We start from the raw sequence: 20,963 nt of genomic DNA, 5'->3' as shown, positions 1-20,963 counted from the left end.
TTGGGCTGTGGACAGCAGCTGGAAGCTGCAGGAAGCCAGTGGTCCTGCCAACCCCCTGATTTGAGCCCTGGGATATCGGTGGCACATTTCTGGTCCCCAGAGGATAAATTTTGGCTGCCTCCAGTCACCAGGTCTGTGGTCTCTGGGAAACCCTGGGCCTTGGTGTTTTAAGACTGTGGCGTGTGTAGCTGGGCCATCCCTCACTCCAGGCTGTCCTCAGCGACACCTCGATGGCCTCTAGAGCTGACATGTGGCCCTGCTTCCCCTCCCGCTGGTCTCCTGCGCTCCCCTGCCTCTGAGTATCCTTACTGTCCCTGGCTTTGCACTGTGGCTTCTCTCTTTCCCTGTCATTGTGCCACCAATAGCAGCGGGGCGTAGGAGGGGTGGCTTTGGGGCTGGTCTCTACCGCTGACACTTTCTCAGCAGGACTTGCTTTGTTGCTGGGCACTGTGAATAACCTTTACTGTCCCATTTTGCCATCATATGAGCAGAAAAGTGATGATGGAGCCAACGCTGTGGCATCGCGGGGAAAGCTGCCACCTGCCAGGTGTGCATTCCATATGGGTGCCGGTTCTGGTCCTGGCTGCTCCACTTCTGATCCAGCTACCTGGCAATGTGCTTATGAAAAGCAACCCAAGTGTTTGGATCCCTGCAACCATGTGGGAGACCCCAATGGGCTCCTGGCCCAGGCCTGGCCATTTTAACTGTCTGGGAAGTGAACAATCAAATTGAAGCTCTCTATCTCTCTGTAACTCCTTCAAAATAAATATTTTTTTTCAAAAAGGTGACTATAATAAAACCTTGATTCACTATTATTACATTTAATATTTCTTTGATTTTTACCTACGTATAACCTTTTATTATTTTATTTTTAAAATGTTTTTTTTTAAGATTTATTTATTTTATTACAAAGTCAGATATACAGAGAGGAGGAGAGACAGAGAGGAAGATCTTGCATCCGATGATTCACTCCCCAAGTGAGCCGCAATGGGCCGGTGCGCGCCGATCCGAAGCCGGGAACCAGGAACCTCTTCCAGGTCTCTCACACAGGTGCAGGGTCCCAAAGCTTTGGGCCTTCCTCGACTGCCTTTCCAGGCCACAAGCAGGGAGCTGGATGGGAAGTGGAGCTGCCGGGATTAGAACAGGCGCCCATATGGGATCCCGGGGCGTTCAAGGCGAGGACTTTAGCCACTAGGCCACGCCGCCGGGCCCTAAAAATGTTTATTTTAAAAAAATTTTTATTAGAAAGTCAGATATACAGGAGAGACAGAGTGGAAGATCTTCCATCCACTGATTCACTTCCTAAGTGGCTGCAGTACCCAGAGCTGAGCCGATCCAATCTGAAACCAGGAGCCAGCAACCTCTTCTTGGTCTCCAATGCAGGTGCAGGGTCCCAAGGCTTTGGGCTTCTTCAACTGCTTTCCTAGGCCTCAAGCAGGGAGCTGGATGGGAAGCAGGACCACTGGGACACGAACCAGTGCCCATATGGGATCCCAACACGTGCAAGGCAAGGACTTGAGCTGCTATGCTACCGTTTCGGGCCCTATTTTAATTTTTTAAAGATGTAGTTTATTTGAAGGACAAATTACAGAGAAGGAGAGAGGGAGGGAGGGATTTTCTATCTGGTGATTCACTCCCCAAATGGCTGCAACAGAGCTGAGCTGGTCCAAAACCAGGGGTCAGGATCTTCTTCCAGGTCTCCCATATGGATACAAGGCCCATGGACTTGAGCCATGTTCTGTTGTTTTCCCAAGCCATAAGCAGGGAGCTGGACTGAAAGTGGAACAGCAGGGACTTGAACTTGCATCCATATGGGATGGCAACACTGCAGGTGGAGGACTAGCATAATACATCACCACGCCAGCTCACTCTTCTTTGATTTAAAAAAATATATAAAGAGGGCCCAGTGCGGTGGCCTAGCGGCAAAAGTCCTTGCCTTGCACGCACTGGGATCCCATATGGGCACCAGTTTGTGTCCCAGCAGCCCTGCTTCCCATCCAACTCCCTGCTTGTGGCCTGGGAAAGCAATGAAGGACAGCCTAAAGCCTTGGGACCCTGCACCCACGTGGGAGACCCAGAGGCTCCTGGCTCCTGGCTTTGGATCCAGAGAGCTCCCAACATTGCTCCCACTTGGGGAGTGAACCAGCAGACAGATCTTCCTCTCTGTCTCTCCTCCTTTCTGTATATCTGACTTTCCAATAAAAAATAATAAATCATATATATATATATATATATATATATATATATATATAAAGACTGGAACATTTCTATAGGCCATTAAAGTACCGCAGACACAAGGGGCTGCAGCTGCTGTGAAGGGTGGAGCCCAGGACCGCACTGTGGGGACCTGGAGGAATGCCCCCGCTGAGGGCTCCGGTGCTCCGTCCAGCCTGCCAGGGGACCCAGCTGAGCACCACAGTTCCCATCCCCCACCTTGTGCTGGTAAGGGGTCCCGGGCCTTGGAGCTGGGCAGGCACATGGCTTGCCCACTCTGTGACCCTGGCCAGGTGGGGTCTTTGACCTCTCAGTCTTCTTCCTCCTTGCCACAGTGTGACTCGGGACACTCTCCTGATGGCCACAGTTCCTCTGTGACCTTGGCCAAGTAAGCAGGTGCTCTGGCCTCTCTCCCTGGGATGTGAAGCCACCCAGTAAGAGCCTCCCGTGGCTAAGGTGCTGGCATCCCCAACAGGGTGCTGGGTTCTGTGCCTGGCTGCACATCCTCCTTCCAGTCCCCAGGTAAGACGGTCCCCACCACCCACGGGAAGAGCTGGATCAGGTTCCTGGTTCTGGATTTGGGGCATTTGCAGAGTTGGATGGCTAGATGCGCATTCTCTTTTGGTCTTTCAAATAAATAAAAACATTTTAAAAAGAGAGAAAGAAACAGGGTGTTATCCCTACCAAGAGCCCAACTGTCTCTGTGGCTGGTAGGGGAACAGGTTGGGGTCCCCTCCCAGCTAGGACCCGAGTCAGTGATGGTCAGGTGCTTTCCGACCTGCTGTAGACTGTGCTTTGTGCTTGGGGGTCTCCACCAAGGACACGTGGCCAGCGACAGGCCCCCAGCTGGCCTTCAGCGTGCAATGTTGGTGGGACGGTTCTCTGCCACCAACCATCAGCATCAGGGTTGGCGGTGTCTGTCATTTGCTCAGCACCTGCAAGCCTTAGCGGGGGCGGAGGGGACTTTCATGTCAGGCAGAAGGGCACTGGCCGCCTTCAGGGGGCGGGAGTCCCGGAGCCTTGGGCCCCTGAAAGTCCTGCGGCTGTTTTTCTGAGGATCTGATGTGGGTTTGTCTCCTGGCCCAGCCCTGCTGGCCAGCCAGCCAGCCAGCTTTGATCCCCGTCTGAGCAAGTATGGTTTCATGGAGGACACTGGAGTGTGGGGGAGGGAGGAGGAGCAGGGCCTTGCTGCACTGGACACTCCTAGGGAGCGGCTGGGGACGCCTGGGCCTCTGTCATCTCTGTCCCTCACGCCCATTACAGCGAGGCTCCTAATAAAAGCCCGCTGTGTGACTGCAGGTGGCTGCTGACCCCTGGGGAGCTCTGCGGCTCCCACGCCCGGCTCACACTGCATCCTGGCCCCAGATACCCCTTCCCAGTTCTCAGTTCTCGGTGGGGCTGACCTAGTGTGGGGTCACGCTCTGGAATCTCTTGTTCCACGAGCGGGCGCCACCCACTCTGCATGCCCCACCCTGTGCATTGTAGCCTGGGCGCTTGCCACAGCTGCCCCCTCTCCTGTGAATGCCATTGCTACTCTCCACCGTCTCTGCCCCAGGGCCTGGCTGGCTCTGCACCTGCTGCCCACAGGGAGGCATGGCCAGGAGGGGCTGTGTGCCCAGAAGGCAAGAAGGCGCAAGTCCATGGGTTCATTAGGGACTCTGTGGAAAGTCACACTCCTGCAAACTGCCCCTGGGGCACCTCAGCCCAGCTGCCTGCCTGCCGTGGGGTGTTGCTGGGCCCATGGTCTGTGTGCAAATGCTGAGGAATAATGTGGATGCTTGCTTCACCTTGTGGAGCCTGACGCCCTCAGCCGTAACCCAGGCCCACTTCTTGCACTTAGGGCTTGCTTTTTAATCTGAAAGCAATTCTTTTTTGAGCCTGTTCTGACTGCTTGCCTGTTAGGACACTGTGATGTGTCCTGCTGTGCCAGGGCTCCGTGTCTGGAGGTATGGGCGAGCCAATGAGCAGGAAGTTCAGCAGCAAGTGGCACGCCCCAGTGGGAACCCGGGTCTCTGACATGTTCCTTCTTCGTAAATATATTTCAAATTTGTATTCTGCTGTGACTTTGCTGATATAAAAGCCAACATAATTCTTGCTAGATTGTTTCCATGTTTACCTTTTTTTCTTTAAAAAACTTTTTTTTCCATTTGGAAGGCAGAGTTGCATAGAAAGAGGGAGGGAGAGAGAGAGAGAGAGAGAGAGAGAGAGGGATTCCATCCACTGGTTCACTCCCCCATGGCTGCAACCAGGGAGGGGCCACACTGTAGTCAGGAGTTTCTTCTGGGTCTCGTTCATGGGTGCAGAGGCTCAAGCACTTGGGCCTTCTCGGCTGCTGCTTTCTCAGCGCATCAGCAGGGAGCTGAGCGGAGGTAGAGCAGCTGGCACTCCATCCCACACTTTCATAGAGAGCCAGCATCACAGGTAGGCAGCTTCACCTGCTGAGTCACTACGTCAGCCTCTCTTTCATCTTGTTTTATTGTATCAAGAGTTACCTGATCGGATTCCTTGACCTTGACCCTGGGGGTTGGAGCACAGAAGGGAGCTCAAGCAGAGCCCCAGCATGGAGGGAGGTACTGGGGGCTGGGAGTGTCCAGGTGGGGGCCTTGGAAGACCCTAGGAGGAGGGGTAGTGGAGTGTGGAGGTGGCAGTCTGCCAGGTGTCACCAGTGGGGTCACCAGATCACAGGTGCCTGCCCTGGGCCACATCCTGAGCACCTTCACCTCTGTCCTCACGGCACTCCCGCGAGGTTGAGAGTACTGAGCGGGCATCGTGGGCTCTGGGCCGGAGGTGGAGGTGCCACAGCCTGGCAGAAGGTCAAAGCAAGCTCTCCAGCTAGCTCTGCCCCAACTGCACCCTTCTGCTGGTCCTAGCTGAGGCAGGCACTGGCGAGCCATGCTGTGCCTACATGTGGCCACTAGAGGTCGCCCCTCACCGCCTGCTGCAGGGAGACGCGCCTGCCCGGGATTCAGCGCTGGAAGGAGTTGTTGGCATTGCCCAACCGGGGAGACACGGGGTTGGGGCTGGCCGGGGAGGCTGCTGCTTGTCCCTAGAGGTGGGACAAAAGGCTTCACCATCCTGCCAGCCTGCAACACAGTTCCTTACTTGTGTGCGGCTCCCGGCCCTGTCCTCAACTCTAACCACTCCCTACCTTTAGCTTCTTGGTTCCAAATACAGCGGACCCCACTTCACCTCCCCCAGGGGGTATTACTGAAATCCCTCCAGGTCCCGCTCTGAGGCCAGGCATGGGCACTGTGCCCACCGCACCTGCATTCAATGCAGGTCCCATCAGTGGCACTTGTCCCAGCAGGCTGCAGCCTCAGCACCCTCGCTGGCCTAGCAGCAGGAATGAGGAAGGAGAAGTGGGCAGAGGCCCCGCCCTGTAGCCCCGTCCCCCCACTGCCCCAAATCACCCCGCTGGGCAAGCGGGAGGTGCTGGTCTCCAGCCAGGTGCACAGCCTCATTCCGGGTCTGGCCTGGTGGACTGTTCTTGAGGGGAAGGACGGGCTTGACTTCAGTTACTTACCAGCCCTAGGTAGCCCCCCCCAAGGATGACCGCCCATCGCCCCCTGCAGCTTCCCTCTCCCAGCTCCCCAGGGCCCCCCTGAGCCGATGGGCTTGGGGAAGAATGGGACACACCCCATACATCCTTGAGGACCCCCTGCCAGGGGACATGGCACCTCACTGGCCACCACCCCCTTGGCCCTGCACTCTGGCCGCCCCGACTGGCCTTCTGAGGGAAATGCGCTTAGGCCCTCTGTACCCTGTGCACCGTGACCCGGCTTCGCTTCCTTCCCTTGTCATGAGTCCCTCCTCTGTGGGCATCCTTGGGTCCCACCATGGCACTCAGCATGTGGAGCTGTTCCCTCGGGTTCCCACATCAGGCTAACTGCAAGTTGTTCATGGTGTAGGGTGGTTTGTTGAGTGGACAAACGTGTGATTGTGGCATTCATTGAGCAGTAGCTGTGTACCCAACCCTGCAGGGGGCCCCAAAGACAGGCGCATGACCCAGGGTCCCTTGCTTGCCGGGAGGGCCCCGGCCTTTGAAAGCCCTCCGAGTAGGCAGGTGCTGCACACCCAGAGCCTGGGGTGCAGGGACAAGGCTGGGGAGTAGAGGTAAGGCCAGGACACAAGGGTGATCTGGGATGTTGAGGTGAGGCTGAGGAGCAGGGGGCTCCTGCAGGGCCCTTCCTCACATCTGGGGCCTCCCAGCATCTCTGCAGACCACAGTGGGGGCCTGTTTCACAATGGGTACTCGCAAGCTCAGGGAATATTTTGCCAAGTGACCACTGGAAGAACCGCAAGGCAGGGCCGGTCCCCAAGGACCTGACACTGCAGGCACAGTTCAGGACCTGGGGGCCAAGCTGGTCCCACCCCCAGCAGGGGCTCTCCCCAGGCCATCTTCAGCTGCCCTGCCATGCCCATCACTGTCCCAGTGGGCCTTGCAGTAGGAGGGCAAAGTCTGCCTCCCACTGACCCAGCAGGATCCAGGGACGTGCTGTGGGCCACATGCTACCCAGTGGAGACCCAGGGGTTAGCACCTGTGCTGCGCCCTGCGCCCCACAGCCTCCTTCTCCATCCTAAGAAACCCACACCTGCTGCACCCGGACTCCATCATACCCAGGTCCTGGGGGTGTGACATGACTTTGTGAGGCTCCCAGACAAACCTGAGGCCTCCAAGGACACGGGAAGCCCCTGACCTAGTCCCTGCAAGCCTGGTGGGATTCCTGGGGAAGTTTTTCTATCATGCAGCTGGCATGTGTCCTCACCAGACCTGACGTGGCCTCTGTACAGCAGGCCTGGCCTGTGCCAGCCCCGGGGCGCACAGAGACAGGAGACAGGCAGACAGCTGGCTCAGACAGGCAGTGAGGGTCCTCAATGAGAGCCATGATGTGCTCTGGTGACCCCGGCTCTGCTTGGGCACATGACACGTGCTCTGGGCACACAGCACAGATCCTTCCCACAACCTTCTGGGCTGACCAACTCTGCATGGATGTGGACAGTGCGTGGGTGATGCCCACGGGATGACTGTCCCCTCAGTCACAGACTGGGCGGGTGCTACAGGGCCCTGCTTGCCCAGCAGTATGTGTGGCTTACCCTGGCTGGTGGGCAGCCCAGGGTGGGGGTGGGCATTGGCACCTGTGGACTTGCTGGGCCTCAGCTGCCCACCTGGGAGAGGGGGACACACAGGGACCTCCTCACAGGATGCGAGCCGGGGCCAGGCATGGCTATGAGGGTTATTAATAATAATCATGTCTCCTGCTGCCCAGGCGGCTCTTCAGCGCCACCTCCTTTGGTGGGGGTTGGAGACGGCAGGTGGCAGTGGGAGGTGGATGCTTTAAATATGAGGAGAACAAAAGGAAAGTAGAGCAAGCTGGGGGCTTGGGGCTAGACTTTAACAACTCCCCTCCATCTCCAGCCTGGAGGGGCAGGGCAGAAACAAACACAGCAGCTCCCAGCTCCTGGGAAGTGCCCACACCCCACCCCCCTGGCTGGGGCCCCATGACCCATAGGGACGACACCCCTCTGCTTGCCTGCAGGGTCCAGGCTGATCCAGAGGTGGGAGTGGGCGGAGGGGGCCCACACTGCTTCATCTCTGAGCTGGCCAGGCGGCCAGGTGCTCCACTGCTCCCCCAGACAGAGGCAGGCCTCTGTGTCTGGCAAGACCACCAGAAGAGATGCCAGTGGGGTGAGCCGCTGCTGCCCATGAGCAGGGCAGCGGCAAGGGCGTGTGGACTGTGGGCCTGTGGTCAATGCTGCAGTCTGAGCAGAGGGCATAGGGAGGACACGGCTGGAGCATGGGCTGGTAGACGTGGCATGGTCGGACCATGGGGCCCCCGGCTGTCTGTGGAGCAGCAGGCCCAGTTTGGAATTCTGGCTCCAGTTCCCCACTTGTAGCTGGGGACGGATCAGTGTGGGGGGGAAACAGCACTGGGGTATGGAAGGCTTCCTCCTTCCTGCCTTCACACCCCAGCTCAGGTCTCCCGCAAATGCCAGGGCCTGGGGCATGCCACCTCCTCCAGGAAGCCTCCTGTCCCTCACATAGTGAACCCAGGACTCCCTGGCCCCAGGTTCTCTTTCCTCACAAATTTCATCACTGGGTCGTGCTTTTCTGCTCCTGGGCTGGTCCCTGTACCAGCCTGGGAATCCCCAGCTGTTAGTGCCCCCACCGTGCCCCCTTGTTGGCAAGCCTGGCACAGGGAGAAGGCCGGAGTAGCTGGCCCAGGTCTTGGGGAGAGAAGCTGGATCCCTGGGTCCAAGTCCATGGACAACCGTGGTCCCGTGACCTGATGCAGCCCAACAGTGACCACACCAGCTGGAAGTAGCTACCACCCTCCGGATGTGACAGTGGCAGACACAGCGCAGACCCCGGGGACCTTGAGGGCTGCCATCATTCATCCCCATTCCACAGACAGAACAGCCAAGTGGGACAGGGCTGGACCTTGGGGCCCCCACCCCCTCCCGGCTGCAGGCTCTGCCAGCTTGGCTTCCTGGTAGCCACGTGCGCAGATACAAGCAGAGAACAGATGCGAAGCGGGCGGCTAATCAGCCGGAGCTATTCCAGGCCGGGTGCCCCCTCTCCACCTCCTGCGCCGCCTCCGCCCGGCTCCCGACTCTCCCATCTGTGCGCCTTGCCCACCTTCCTGGCAGTGCTAATGGGGCCCAGGGTCAAGGAGCCAGGTCCCCGGGGCCCGGAGATGCAATCCTCCAGCCTCGTGACCAGGTAGCGAGCCTGGGTGGCACGGCCATGACCTGGTTCTCCCTTCCACCCGTGCCACACGGGACTCAGTACCCAGCACCCAGCACTCAGCACCCAGCACCCAGCACAAACCTCATCTGCTCGGAGACTCCATCGGCTCCCTCCTTGTGACAACTAAGGCTCCTCAGGTGCTTGGGTGGGAGGTGCTGTCTCAGGGAACACCATGGGCACATGGCAGCCAGGCTGCCTCGGCTCCGGCCACACCCAGGGTTCTGGGTCCGAGGGACATGGCAGGGTGTGTGTAAGTGTATGTGTGTCCAGATCCCAAGGTCATTTCTGCCTTCTGCTCATCTGCACCCCCTGCCCTGGTGAAGCCTGCAGCCTGCTTTGCCCTGCTGGGCTGGATGTCCCCTTCCTATCCCCAGAATGTCCTCTCCTTCCCACCTCTGCCCCCTGGTCCCCAGCACATGGCGCCCGGTGGCCGTGGGACACACATTTGTGGAGCTCAGCTTCAGAATTCATACCCCAGTATTCATGCAGCCCTGGCCGTGGCCCCCAGCCCTGACAGGGGTCCTGTGGGAGTGCCGAAGGCCTCCAGCAGCACCCCTCCCACCTCTGCCGAGGTCAGCTGGAGACAGCACAGGGCTCCCAGGACGCATCCAGCCCTGGGGACACTGATGGCTCATGAGGCTGCAGGTGGAGGTCTGTTTTTTCGTCATTTTAATTGCAAAAACCAAGACATTTGTATAAATAAGACCGCTGTGTAAAATACGGTTCACCTTCTACTAAAACCCTTCTCCCACACTCAAAAGAAGATAGAAAATCCAGCTGAGACAAGTACAAACAAATGCGTGGTCCGAGACGACCAGGAGCTGGTGCACCAGCTCTCCCTGCCGAAGCGGCCTCCTGGCTACAGCACTCCAGACCAGGCGGCTGGGACAGCTGGTGGCTGTTCGGGGACAGCCCTGCACCCTGGGCACCAGGCTCGCCTTCAGGCAGCACACAAGGTCCAGCAGTCTGGGGTTGGGGGCAGGAAGACCGAGGAAGGCCTGGGGCCAGGGTGTATGGGGGTGGGGTGGTATGGGGTCACCATATTCGCATAGACAAAAGGAGAAGCTGCCCAGGTCCTTGAGAAGAGAATATCCTATGGCCACTATGGGAAGGGACAGGGGACCCTTCCCCACAGTGCTGGGGGCAGGATAGTGGGGCCCCTTGGGCATAAGGGGAGAGTGGTCCTCAGGCAGGGGGCGCTGGCAGGGCCACAGAAGATAAGCACCATCTTTCCCTGCCCCCTACCTTCATCCGGTCATAGTCTCCCCCTTCCCCCACAGGGACTGCCACCTGCCACCTGGTCCATGCCCTGGGCCTCAGAGGGGCTGCCAGCCTAGGAGGAGAGCCGCCTGGATTGCTGTGCACAGGTATGGCTCAGGAAACTGGCGCAAAAAAGGCCAGACTCCAACTCTCCCAGGGAACCTGGCAGAGGTCTGGGCTGCCCCGCTTCCTGGACCCACAGCAAGCAGAGGGCGGCAGGGGCGGGGCGTCAGTCAGGAGCACTTCCACACACACACAGCCAGGGTGCCCCCGAAGTACAGGTAGAGCAGGTTCTTCACCTCGTGTGTGATCTCGAAGCCAAAGCCCTCGCCAATCACCACGTGCCACGAGGAGCCAAACTTCTTGTCCATCGTCTCCTTGATCATTCTGGCCGCGCTCTGCAAGGGACAGGGCGTGCATCAGGGGGTGGGGGGTGCAGTGTGGCCAGCTGGCCCCTGGCACCTCCAGGAAGGGCTTCCTGGTAGGCTGCTTCTTGCCAGGTGACTGCAGACCGTGGGCACTGCCTCACCAGGCACATACTGGCCATGGTGGGCAGCATTCTGCCCTGCACGGGGTTCCCATTACAGTGCCAAGTTGTGCCCAGGACCTGAGGGCTCTGCCAACTGGACTGGGTTATCTCCACCACTGCTTGGCATGGGCTCAGTGGGCTGTGTCTCCCAGCTATGACACTGCTCTCTCCTCCCACATGGCAGGTACATGCCTCAGTGGCTAAGCTAAGGCCTGGCCCACCCAGCTCCCACACTGGGGTGTTGGGTACCACCCAGGCTGCTGCGCTGCAGATACAGCTGTGTGCTAACATGTCTGGGAGGCAGCAGGTGGCAGCCCAGGTACCCGAGTCTCCATCAGTTTTAGAGGAGGCCTGGATGGCACTCTGGGCTCCTGGCTTCAGCCTGGCCCAGCACTGGCTGCTTTGAGGCCCTGGGAGTGAGGCCGGGGGGCCTCTGAGACTTCATGTGAACCAGCAGGGCCTTCATTCTCCACTTCCCGCCCATCACTCCAGAAAGAGGGCCCCATGACCACCCCCACATACAGGGCAGGAGGCCGGGGCTCCCCAGGTCAGAAGAGCTGGAGGTGGGGTTTGGCCTTGGGTCTGGCTGGCATGAAGCCAGGGCTCTCATGGACTAGGTCCTGCCTCCCGAGGGCTGCTGGCCATGTGCTGACCTCTTTGGCCCTCACTGCCATGCTGAATCGGGCATTCCTGGGCCAGGGATTCCCGACTTTGTCACCGGTACCTAATGCAGGGATGGCGCCATGTCTCTTCGAATGAATGAAGGCATGAACGAATGTCTGCCCAGGCTTCTGTGTGCTGCAGGGAGGGAGCTGTGGCAGGGACAGTAGGAAACCTTGCTGGCCTTCCTGCCTGGGCTTGGTGCCTCCCCTCTCTCTCTCTCTTTCACTGGCCTGCCCTGACCATGGCAGCTGTCCCAGAAGGCTTTCACCTGGCCCCAGCAGGCCAAGGGCAGTACCTCATTGTTGTTGGAGAATTTCTCACAGGCTGTGACACAGAGTTCCGTGGTCTCCACTCGCATCTCCTCTGGCATGTCCGAGTGCTGGAGATGGGGCAGGGGACAAATGGAGAGACGCTTAGCCAGTGGCCTGTGCCCTTCTGGGCGGGCCGCTCTGTCCCACGCTGCAGATGTGGGCACCAGGGGACTGCCCTGCCACAGCCCTGGGGCCTGCAGCAGGGGTATGGGGTGGGGGCAAGCAACAGAGCGGCCCAGAGCCCTCTGCCACGGGGCACAGCACACAGAGGGCAGGCGGCTGGGGAAACACCCTGCCTGAGGCCTGAGGGGCAGCCCACCACGGTCCAGGTGCCTCGCTTGGTCATGTGTGAAACCTGTCTGCTTGCAGGTGGTCACTGGGGACCCCACCTCCACCTTGCTCCCCTGTTGTGTCTGACCTGTAAAGTGGGGGGTCCCTGCACTTTCCTGCTTCTCATCGAGGCTCTGAACTCTCCTTCCCTGCTTTGGGGACTAGAAGTGACCTGCTTCCCCCCTCCCCAAACCTGCTCTTCCCACATCTCCCTTTCCTCATAATGAACACCATTCTCTCCTCTCATTAAGGACAGAACTGACCCTGGCCGTGGTCCCTCTCCCCCACAAGCCAGCCATGTGGCTTCCCCTTTCCAGCTGTGTCCTGCCTCTGACCACGTCTTTCTCCCCATCTCCTGGTTCCCCTCTTCCCACCCTGGGAAACACAGGACCCACCGTCCACATCCCTCCTTGGCCTCTCGGGGGTAACCCCAGGCCGCAGTGAAGAGCTGTTCCCCGGCTGGCCGGCCAGCCGCCTCCTGCTCCCCACGGCTCCAAGCTGGTCTGGCTCTCCCAGCCTCTCCTCTCTTGCCTGCACACCTGCTGTGCTTTTGCCCACAGCCATTAGCCTGTGACCAGCTTGTGTGAGACCTGCCCTTGCGGGGGCTACTCCTGGCTGCCTGCTCTCCACTCTAGCCACAGCATCCAGAGCCGCGCTTGGTTTCTCACAGGTGGTCTAAGGAAAAGCTGGTGTACGAATGGAAGAAGGAATGAATGAATGAAGGGATGAATGAATTACGGTGGAGTCCTGGACGCCTGGATCTGCGCCAGCGTGGCATTTTCCCGCATGCTCATGCGGCTACCCTGCAGGGCACCAATGGCTGCCAGCTCTCTCCAGGCCTGTGGGCTCCACCTGCCATCCCCCCCGGGGCTTACCCTGACCAGAGGGAAGGTCTGTAGTCTCTTATAATCGGCCTCGTCTTTCTTCCCTTCCGTTTCCCCCATGGTCCTTCCACTGCAGCCCCTGGAGGGGTGATGGGAGCTTCCTGGGGGGGGTGGGGCTGGCAGAGGTCACCAAGTGCTTCAGGAATCAGCCCTGCCAACCAGGAGGGACCAGAAAGTGTCCTTCCCCGAGGGGCTCTGTGGAGAACAGGAAAAACCAGGAGAGAGATGGCTTTGAAAGCACACATCACCAATTAGACACGTCCCAGGGACAACCTGCCACTTCCCCGTCCTCACGCCTCCGCAGCCTTTCCCAAATGGCCAGCACGCCCGCAGACAGCGGATGAGTCAACAGGAGGTGCCGGGCCCGGGGAGACCATGCCGGTATGCCGCCTGCAAGCCCACACTGTCATCATCAAGACAAATACTGACTGCGGGCCAGGCAGAGCTGGGAGCTGGTGATGCGTGGATGTGGCTGTCCCACAGGCTGCCTGCCAAGCACGCAGTCCGCATTCCCAGCATGCATACGCACAGCCGGAAGCTGGCAGAGCCCCCTTCAAGCCTCGTTTGTGGGCATGGGGAAGCTCTCCATGCGCCCCTGGGCCGCCTGGCACAGCCAGGCTGGCCTGAGTGAGGGCACTAAGGAACCCGGGGACACTCATATCCAGCACACAGAGCTGCTGCACGAACTCAATGAGGCCAGGCAGTGAGGCGGGTGCTGGGTGTATGGCAGACGCTTGAGCAGGTTGTTACCTGAGCAAGTGCTCAGGGCTATGAAGGGGGTGACACAGATGGGAAACTGTCAACCCTTAAAGGACACCCAGCCTTAATAACAGATGGGCTTTTCCTAAAGGGTGGGCTTGGATCCTGAGTGGCTGGGAACTCTGTGCCTCTCTCAGCTGGCAGTTTAAGGTCTCCATTCAAAGTGTCTTTTTCTCAGGACCAACACATGGAACTACAAATCTCCAGGCTGCTAAAAAAAACTTTTACAAAGTTACATCTTTAGTTTTATCTTATTTGAAAGGCAGAGAGAGAGAGAGAGTGTGCTCTTCAGTTTGCTCGTTCATTCTCCAGATGCCTGCAGCAGCCAAGGCTGAGCCAGGCCAGATCTGAGCCTGGAACTCCATCTGGGTCTGCCACACAACAGGCAGGGACACAAGTCCTTGGGCCGCCACCTGCTGCCTCCTTGGCTGCACTTGAGCAGCAGGTGGGATTGGACTGGAAGTAGAGGGGACTGGAACTGAAGCCAGGCTCTGGGATGCAGGCTGTGGGGGTTCCCAGAAGCAATGTCACTGCTGGGCTAAAGGCCCAGCCTGGGCCTGTCTCAGCAAGCACACCCAGTAGTCTTTCTGCAGCATTACTCACACGTCGGTGGTCACTGGTGGCACGGATGACCTTTCCCATGAGCCTCCCTCCCCGACACTGCTCTCAGTGTGTCTGCCTGTCCCCAGCTCACTGCAGGGCCCCCAGGAGTTATGGGGTGGGAGAGGACAGAATCAGAGGAACAGACCTGCCATGTCACTGGCCTGGGCTGCTGGGCCAGCGAGTGGCTCCCGGCAAGGCCCTGTCCCATGGGCTCCATGACAGTCGCAGTAGGCATGCCGTGCGTGTATCAAGCTGATGGTTGCAGCTCAGTCAAATCTCAGGGTGACATGAGCCTCATGTCCCCTTGGGCACCTGCTGCCCCGGTGCTCATGCGTGGTGCCTCGTCTGGGCCGCGCTCTCAATCTGACATCCCTGGCTGTGCTCATGGAGCCCTAAGTGCCACCCAATTGGGCTGGCTCCCTGGCACGGACTCCCTTGCCTTGTGACATTGCGACACTGAATTCCTAGGCAACAGCCAGCTCTAGTCTCCTGGGCATTAGGACCAGCACTGCTGGTAGCTTCTCTTCGTCTCTGCCTACCAGCTGGCAACTCCTCATCCTGTCCAGTCCGGCTTCTTCCTTTCCACCCCCCCCAGGAAGCTGTGCCATCCCAGCCGGTGCATGGGAAGCCCCTTCCCAGCCCCACCCAGCCTTCCACCGTCTCCTCTCCTGGCTTGACAAGGTGGCCAGCAGGTGGCGGTGGTTGCACCCATGACAACAGGATGTGGGCTTCCTGGCTTATTTACTTACAAGCCTTTCGAGCGGGGCACAACTTCACAAACGAACACAGACGCTCTGGCATCCTCCACCTAAACAGTTCCACTCCATTCACTTCATCCCCGGGGCTTCAGAGAGCTGGCGTGGGGGGATTCAGAGCCAAGCATGTACACGGCTGCGTGCCCAGTCAGGGTCGGCCTAGGCAAGAGGCCCCAAGCCCTGGTCTCAACGGTGCATGTAGGCACTCAGCAACATTAATGCTGCTGGCCACAAGGCCGTGGAGCTGCCCTTTACCACACTGCCAGACACCCACTAAAGACCACAATGCACCAGGGCTCACAGCTTTTCCTCACTGTTTCCTGTATGTGGCACGGTGGCAGGCAGGGCTGGGGGGCGGAGGGAAAAGGCCCCAGCCTCATGGGATGAAAAGGGACAGGTGTAAATGATATGCTCCAAACACCAGAAGGCAGGAGCATGTTCCACAATGCCGCATCAGCAAGGCACCACTGCAGGAACCCCATCTCGGGGTCTAGCCCTGCGGGGGGGGGGGGTGCTACCAGAAATAGAATTCAGGGCTTTAAGCAACTCACCAATCTTCCCCGCGAATGAACTTCTGCCCCACAGCCATCCTGTCAGCCTAGCCGGCCTCTTAATAATTTAAGTGGGACTTGAAGCTGCTGGCTTCTGAAGCCCCAGCCCATGCCATCTGGTCCACGGTGGTATGCACAGTGCCGGCCGGCCTGCCTTTCTCTCTTTCCTTCTGCTCTCTCCTCTCCCTCTCTCCCTCCCCCTCTCTCTTCTTTTTCTTTCTGTCTCCCCCTCCCTCCATCTTTCCTCCTCCCCCACAGGTCCCTGTGAGTGCACAGCCTCTCCCGGGGGCACAGACATGGCTCCTTGTCTCACCTTCTTGTCACAGTCGGGGTCCCCTGGCACTGCTGTCCCTTAGGACAACATGGGGTGAGCTTGGTCACCCCGAGCATTTCGCTTCTGAAGCATGTTGGGAAGAATCCTGAAGAGGGCTGAGGGTGTGTGGGAGCAATGAGGAGCAACAAGTGCATTCTGGGAGACAGGCCAAAGGTATCTGGCAGGCCTGGAGTGGGGTGGCGGGGGCAGAGATGAGGGGGCAGCCATTCACTTCTGGGAGCACTGGGGGCCCTCACATCTCAGCTCAGCTCCCCTTAACTCCCACCGCACCTCTGAGTAGTGGCAGGGCAGGGTCCGGGGTTCAGGCTGTACCCCAGCTTGGTTCTCTCAGATTACCCATCTCCAAGCCTCCCCTTTTTCACCTGGAAATGACGTCAGCTTACAGGTGTGGCAGGAAGGGGAATGCCGTCGGCCGGCCGGACACCTGGCCAAACTTTCAGCCAACTCTGTGTGTTTACCCAGCTCCCACTACACCTGACCCCGGGGGCGACGCAGTTACAGAGCAGATAAGGATGTGGTGACAGTGGCATGCCTTCCCGCTCCTCATCTCATGCTTTCCTCCAACGGCCCAGGGGAAAGAGCCATTCCCTGCTCACAGCCCAGGCACGTGGGGTTCACGACAGCCATGCAAGCATCTATCCTCCCTGGCACCTGCTAGCCTGGCCATTCATCTGAGCCTGCCTTGGTCACCTACTGTCTTCCAACAAACAAACCGAGGATGGAGCTGGTGGAAGGGACAGCATGGGGAGGCCTGGGGGGCGGGCACTTCTTCAGCAGAGAAGCTGTGCAGAACAGCAATCCTGAGGGTTGAGACTGTAAAAATGTTACTAAGTAACAGCACCACGGACACATGGTCTACCATGAAAGGGGAAGGCTCAACAGCCAGAGCAGACAAGGGCAGACCCACACGGCTTATTTTTCCTCACTTTCCTAAGAAGTGGTGGGAGCAGGGGCTATGTCTCACACCGCCGGAGCAGCGAGAGAACGAGGCGGTCCTGTGGGCCAGCCTGGGTTGCACGTCCCTACACCTGCATGTAACACAACGTGAGTCACACACAGCCTTGTGGACACTCTCAGTTCTGGATGAAATCCCAAGTGTGTGTTGTCAAGATCCCAATGAAGCAGAACGCCCCAACCGCAGAGCCCAGCAGTCCTTCCAGCAGCTGCTCCCACGGCCCCTTCCTCCCGCTCGAGAACAGATTTCAAGTGGGGGACTTGGGATGACATTTTCACACAAGCTGATCGCACTTAGTGCTGACTTGTCTTCTGAAAGCTCAGTCACCACTGCTAATTAGGGGTGACACCCTGCAGCTGATCACGACTTCTCCAGATGCCTTGAACCCAGGCTGTCCCTGGGGCTGAGGGGCCGAGGGGCTTTGTCTATCTCTGGCTATGCCGGGCTCCGGCAGGTGACACAAATCCAAAAAGTATCCGAATCCTAACTAAGGGGAAGGGAAAGGACCTGCCACTTCCATTTGTTATTTACGGAAAACGGACCTGGAGCCAGACACCAGCAGGGATCTCGTCCACTCTCACCAGTGATTGTCCCCGACTCAGTGATGACCATACAGGTCACTCATGCCACTCCGCTGATGAAGGGAGGGGCTCGGGTTGCACGGGGGCTCGAAGCATCTTCTGGGAGAGAACAAGAGTCCAGCTTGTCTGCAGGACAGAAGTTTCCATAAAAGGAAGAAATACAACCGGGGAAGTAGGCTGAGACTGGGGAGTGATTAGTACAGCGGGACCCTAAAATCCTGCCTCCAGGAGGGCTCTGTGACACAGCGGGTTTAGGCAACACCTGTGCCAGTGTTCCCATATGGGCACCGGGTTGTGTTCTGGCTGCTCTACTTCCGATCCAGCTCCCTGCTACTGCACCTGGGGAAGCAGCAGAGGACGAACCGAGTGTTTGGGCTCCTGGACTCACACGGGAGACCCAGAAAGCTTTAACTACACAGCCCGAACTGATACGGCCTTCTGGGGAGTGAACCAGCAGATAGAATCTCTCTCTGTAACTCTGCTTTTCAAATAAACAAACAAATCAACGGAATCTTTGAACAAATCAAGCAGCCTTCAGAAGAGCAGCTGTCTGGAGCAGGCACTCGGCAGGACACCTGCGTCCCTTCCTACAGTACTTGGGTTCAAGTTCCCACTCTGTTCTTGATCCCAGCATCCACACACCCCAGGCGGCAGTAGGTGATGGCCCAGGCAACTGGGTCCCTGTCATCCATGCAGGAAACTTGCCATGGATTTCCAGCTTCCAGATTTTGTCTCTGCCCAGCCCTGGTTATCAGGGAACTTTGGGAATGGAACCAGCAGAGTCTGTCACTCTGTTTCTCGTTTTTTTTTTTCCTTTTTAAAGACTTATTTTTTTTTATTGGAAAGGCAGATTTACAGAGAAAAGGAGAACAGAGAGAAAGATCTTCCATGTGCTACTTCACTGCCCAAATGGCTGCAACAGCCGAAGCTGAGCCAATCCAAAATCAAAAGCCTCTTTCAAGTCTCCCACGCAGGTGCAGGGTCCCAAGGCACTGGCCATCCTCTATCGTTTTCCTAGGCCATAAGCTGGAAGCTGGATGTGAAGTGGGGCAGCTAGGACACGAACTGGTACCCATATGGGACGCCAGGGCTTGCAGGTGAAGGATTAGCCTGCAAGTCATGGTGCTGGCCCCTCAGTCCCACTTCTGATTTCTGCTCCTGCTACGGCACACCCAGGAAGGCACCTGTGATGACTCAAGCACTTGAGTTCCTACCACATGGGAGACCCAGGACAGGCTCCTGGCTCCTGGTTTTGGTTCTGGCCCAGCCACAGCTACTGTGGGCATTGGGGAGTGAACCAGTGGATGGAAGATCTGTCTTGCTGCCATCCAAATCAATAAAAATAAAAAATATATTTTATAAAAATAGCTGTCGGGTAGACAGAAAAGTCAGGTAGCTTGATGTCGGAAGTGCGGAGTTTAAGTTGCTTAGCGAGACACACAAACAGGTGGAGGCTTCCAGTCAGGGACCGAAAGTTACCAAGTCATGGACTACTGAGAATCTAGGGGAGCTAGTGCATTCATCTCTTCGTCCCCTGCCTGCCGCACTGACAAGGCCGGGGAGGAGAATCCGCTGGCAAGAAGGGGGCAGCGTGGGGACAAAGGTCTACACTGCACTCCAACCACATAGGCCCCAGAATCCCCCAAGGGGATGTGCTATGGGATTCCATCCCAGGGAGGTGGGGTCACTCGCTGGGGTTCCCACGGCTGGGGGATCCAAGTCAAGTTGGCTAAGTTTTTCTCCCCTAACTTCTCCTTTACATGTGGGGAAACTATGGCCTCAGAGGGAATTGACTAGCCTGGAGTTCCCAGCGGGTCAAGTCTCCCAACCAAGCGGGGTCCGGTCCGGGTGGAGGAGGTGCTGCCACCCGTTCGCCCACCTGCCAACAGTGGAGGAGGATGCGAGAGCGCCAAACCGGGGCCTCGGCGGCGTAGGGAGGAGCGGTGATGGACACTGGGCGACGGAGAGTCCCGAGGCCCGAAGTTGGGGTGGGGTTGGGGCTGAGTGAGGAGGAGCAGGCAGCGGGGCTGGGCTTGGGGCCTCGGCGGTGGGCGAGGCCTCGTCCGCCCCGCGGGGCCTCCCGCCGCCCTCCCTCCCCGCCTGGCGGTCCGCCGCGCCCCTGGGGGCCTCACCTGCTCCCGCGGGGGCCGAGGGCCGGGGCCGCGGCCAGAGCACCCCCGCCGGGGTTGTCAAGGAGCGAGACCAGAGTGTCTTAGCAACCAGCCCGGAAGTCCTGCCCCCTCACCGGACGTGGACGGCCGTTTCACTTCTTAGGGGTGACTTCAGATGTCGATCCAGGCACGGAAGGGGCGTGGCTCGGGCGGGTCTGGGTTTTAGTCGTCCGCGGTGTGCCGGAGGAGAGGGTTCCCGAGTTGTGTTGCTAGAGGAGCGCAACTTGGAAAACCGTGGTCGCCCCGAGATTCTTTGGCCGGATGAAGTAACAAGAACAATGTGTTGGTGGCCCTGGGCTGTTCCTGGGTTAGCCTTCCGTAGATGTCACTAGCTTTTAGGGAGGGTTTTTATTTTTCGTTTTTATGGAATCCTTGGTTCGCACCTTGGCCCCTTGGTCATGGCATCTGAAGTGGGGAGGGGGAGTAGGCACTTGTAAATAAACGGAACCCAGGTGTTCTTTGCACAGCACCATACCCTCTGGAAGTCCCTGCCACACAGCTGGCCCTAGGCTGGGCCAAGATCCTGCAGACTTTATATGTTTGTTGTGAAGATTACTGGGAGCGAGATGTAGCTGTGTGAAGGCATCCTGGAGTCGGTGCTGGTTTTTTCCTGCAGGGCGCCATCTAACTCAGGGTGTGGTGCAGGGGTTGGTGGGGTCCGGGTGGACCAGCAGGTTCCCTGGTGACCTGCTTGTGGCTCCAGGAAGCCTGGGTACTGGGTGAATGTGGCGCAGGTGGCCATGGGGGGAGGGTTGTCAACATGCCCTCGTCAGCATTTTGCCTAGGGAAGCCCAGTAACCCTGTGGGGTTTGGACTATGGAGGGCTGGTTCTATGGTGAAGAGGACGATTGGGGACAGAAGCAAGGACAGCGGAATGGACATGGGAACTTGGTGCTAGGTCGGCTGCCTCTGCCTGACTCAGCCTCCCACTGCCTTTATCCTGGCTGCCAATCCAGGAGGTGGAAGATGGGGGAGGGGGAAATACTCTTGCCTGCTCCTCTCATCCCAGTTTCTCTCCGAAGGGGTCTGCGTTGGCCGTCTTCTCTTTCTCACCTCCCAGCGGCTCTGCAGCCCACGGGCAATCTGGCTCCCACACCCACACTACAGAGAGTGTTCCCTTTGCCAATGGTTACCATGGGGGCAGGGGGAAGGAACCTCCTCAAGCTGGGAATCTGGCAGACCCTCCCAGCCTTCGTGGGCACATCTATTCTGCCAGCCAGGCCCCCTCCTTCGAAAGCCCCTCCCGAGAAGCAGTGCCTGTGGGGGCACTCTGAGTGGATTCCAGGTCCTGCTGCACTGGGTTGGTGGGCCGCAA

General features: G+C 58.4%; 1 protein-coding gene across 1 annotated transcript; it reads right to left on the bottom strand.

The window, feature by feature from the left end:
- Nucleotides 1-9,614: 9,614 nt before the first annotated feature.
- On the bottom strand, nucleotides 9,615-19,752 carry DNAL4 (dynein axonemal light chain 4). Its single transcript, XM_004589495.2, has 4 exons — nucleotides 19,610-19,752; nucleotides 12,931-13,134; nucleotides 11,710-11,793; nucleotides 9,615-10,620 (listed from the first exon to the last, which is right to left on the bottom strand). Exons 2-4 carry the CDS (start codon nucleotides 12,997-12,999, stop codon nucleotides 10,456-10,458), a joined length of 318 nt encoding a protein of 105 aa, XP_004589552.1. The 5' UTR covers nucleotides 13,000-13,134; nucleotides 19,610-19,752; the 3' UTR covers nucleotides 9,615-10,455.
- Between the last annotated feature and the right edge of the window lie 1,211 nt (nucleotides 19,753-20,963).

This window comes from Ochotona princeps, chromosome 15 (genome assembly GCF_030435755.1).
Source record: "Ochotona princeps isolate mOchPri1 chromosome 15, mOchPri1.hap1, whole genome shotgun sequence".
Lineage (NCBI taxonomy): Eukaryota > Metazoa > Chordata > Mammalia > Lagomorpha > Ochotonidae > Ochotona > Ochotona princeps.
This window is presented reverse-complemented; position numbering and strand designations above follow the sequence as displayed.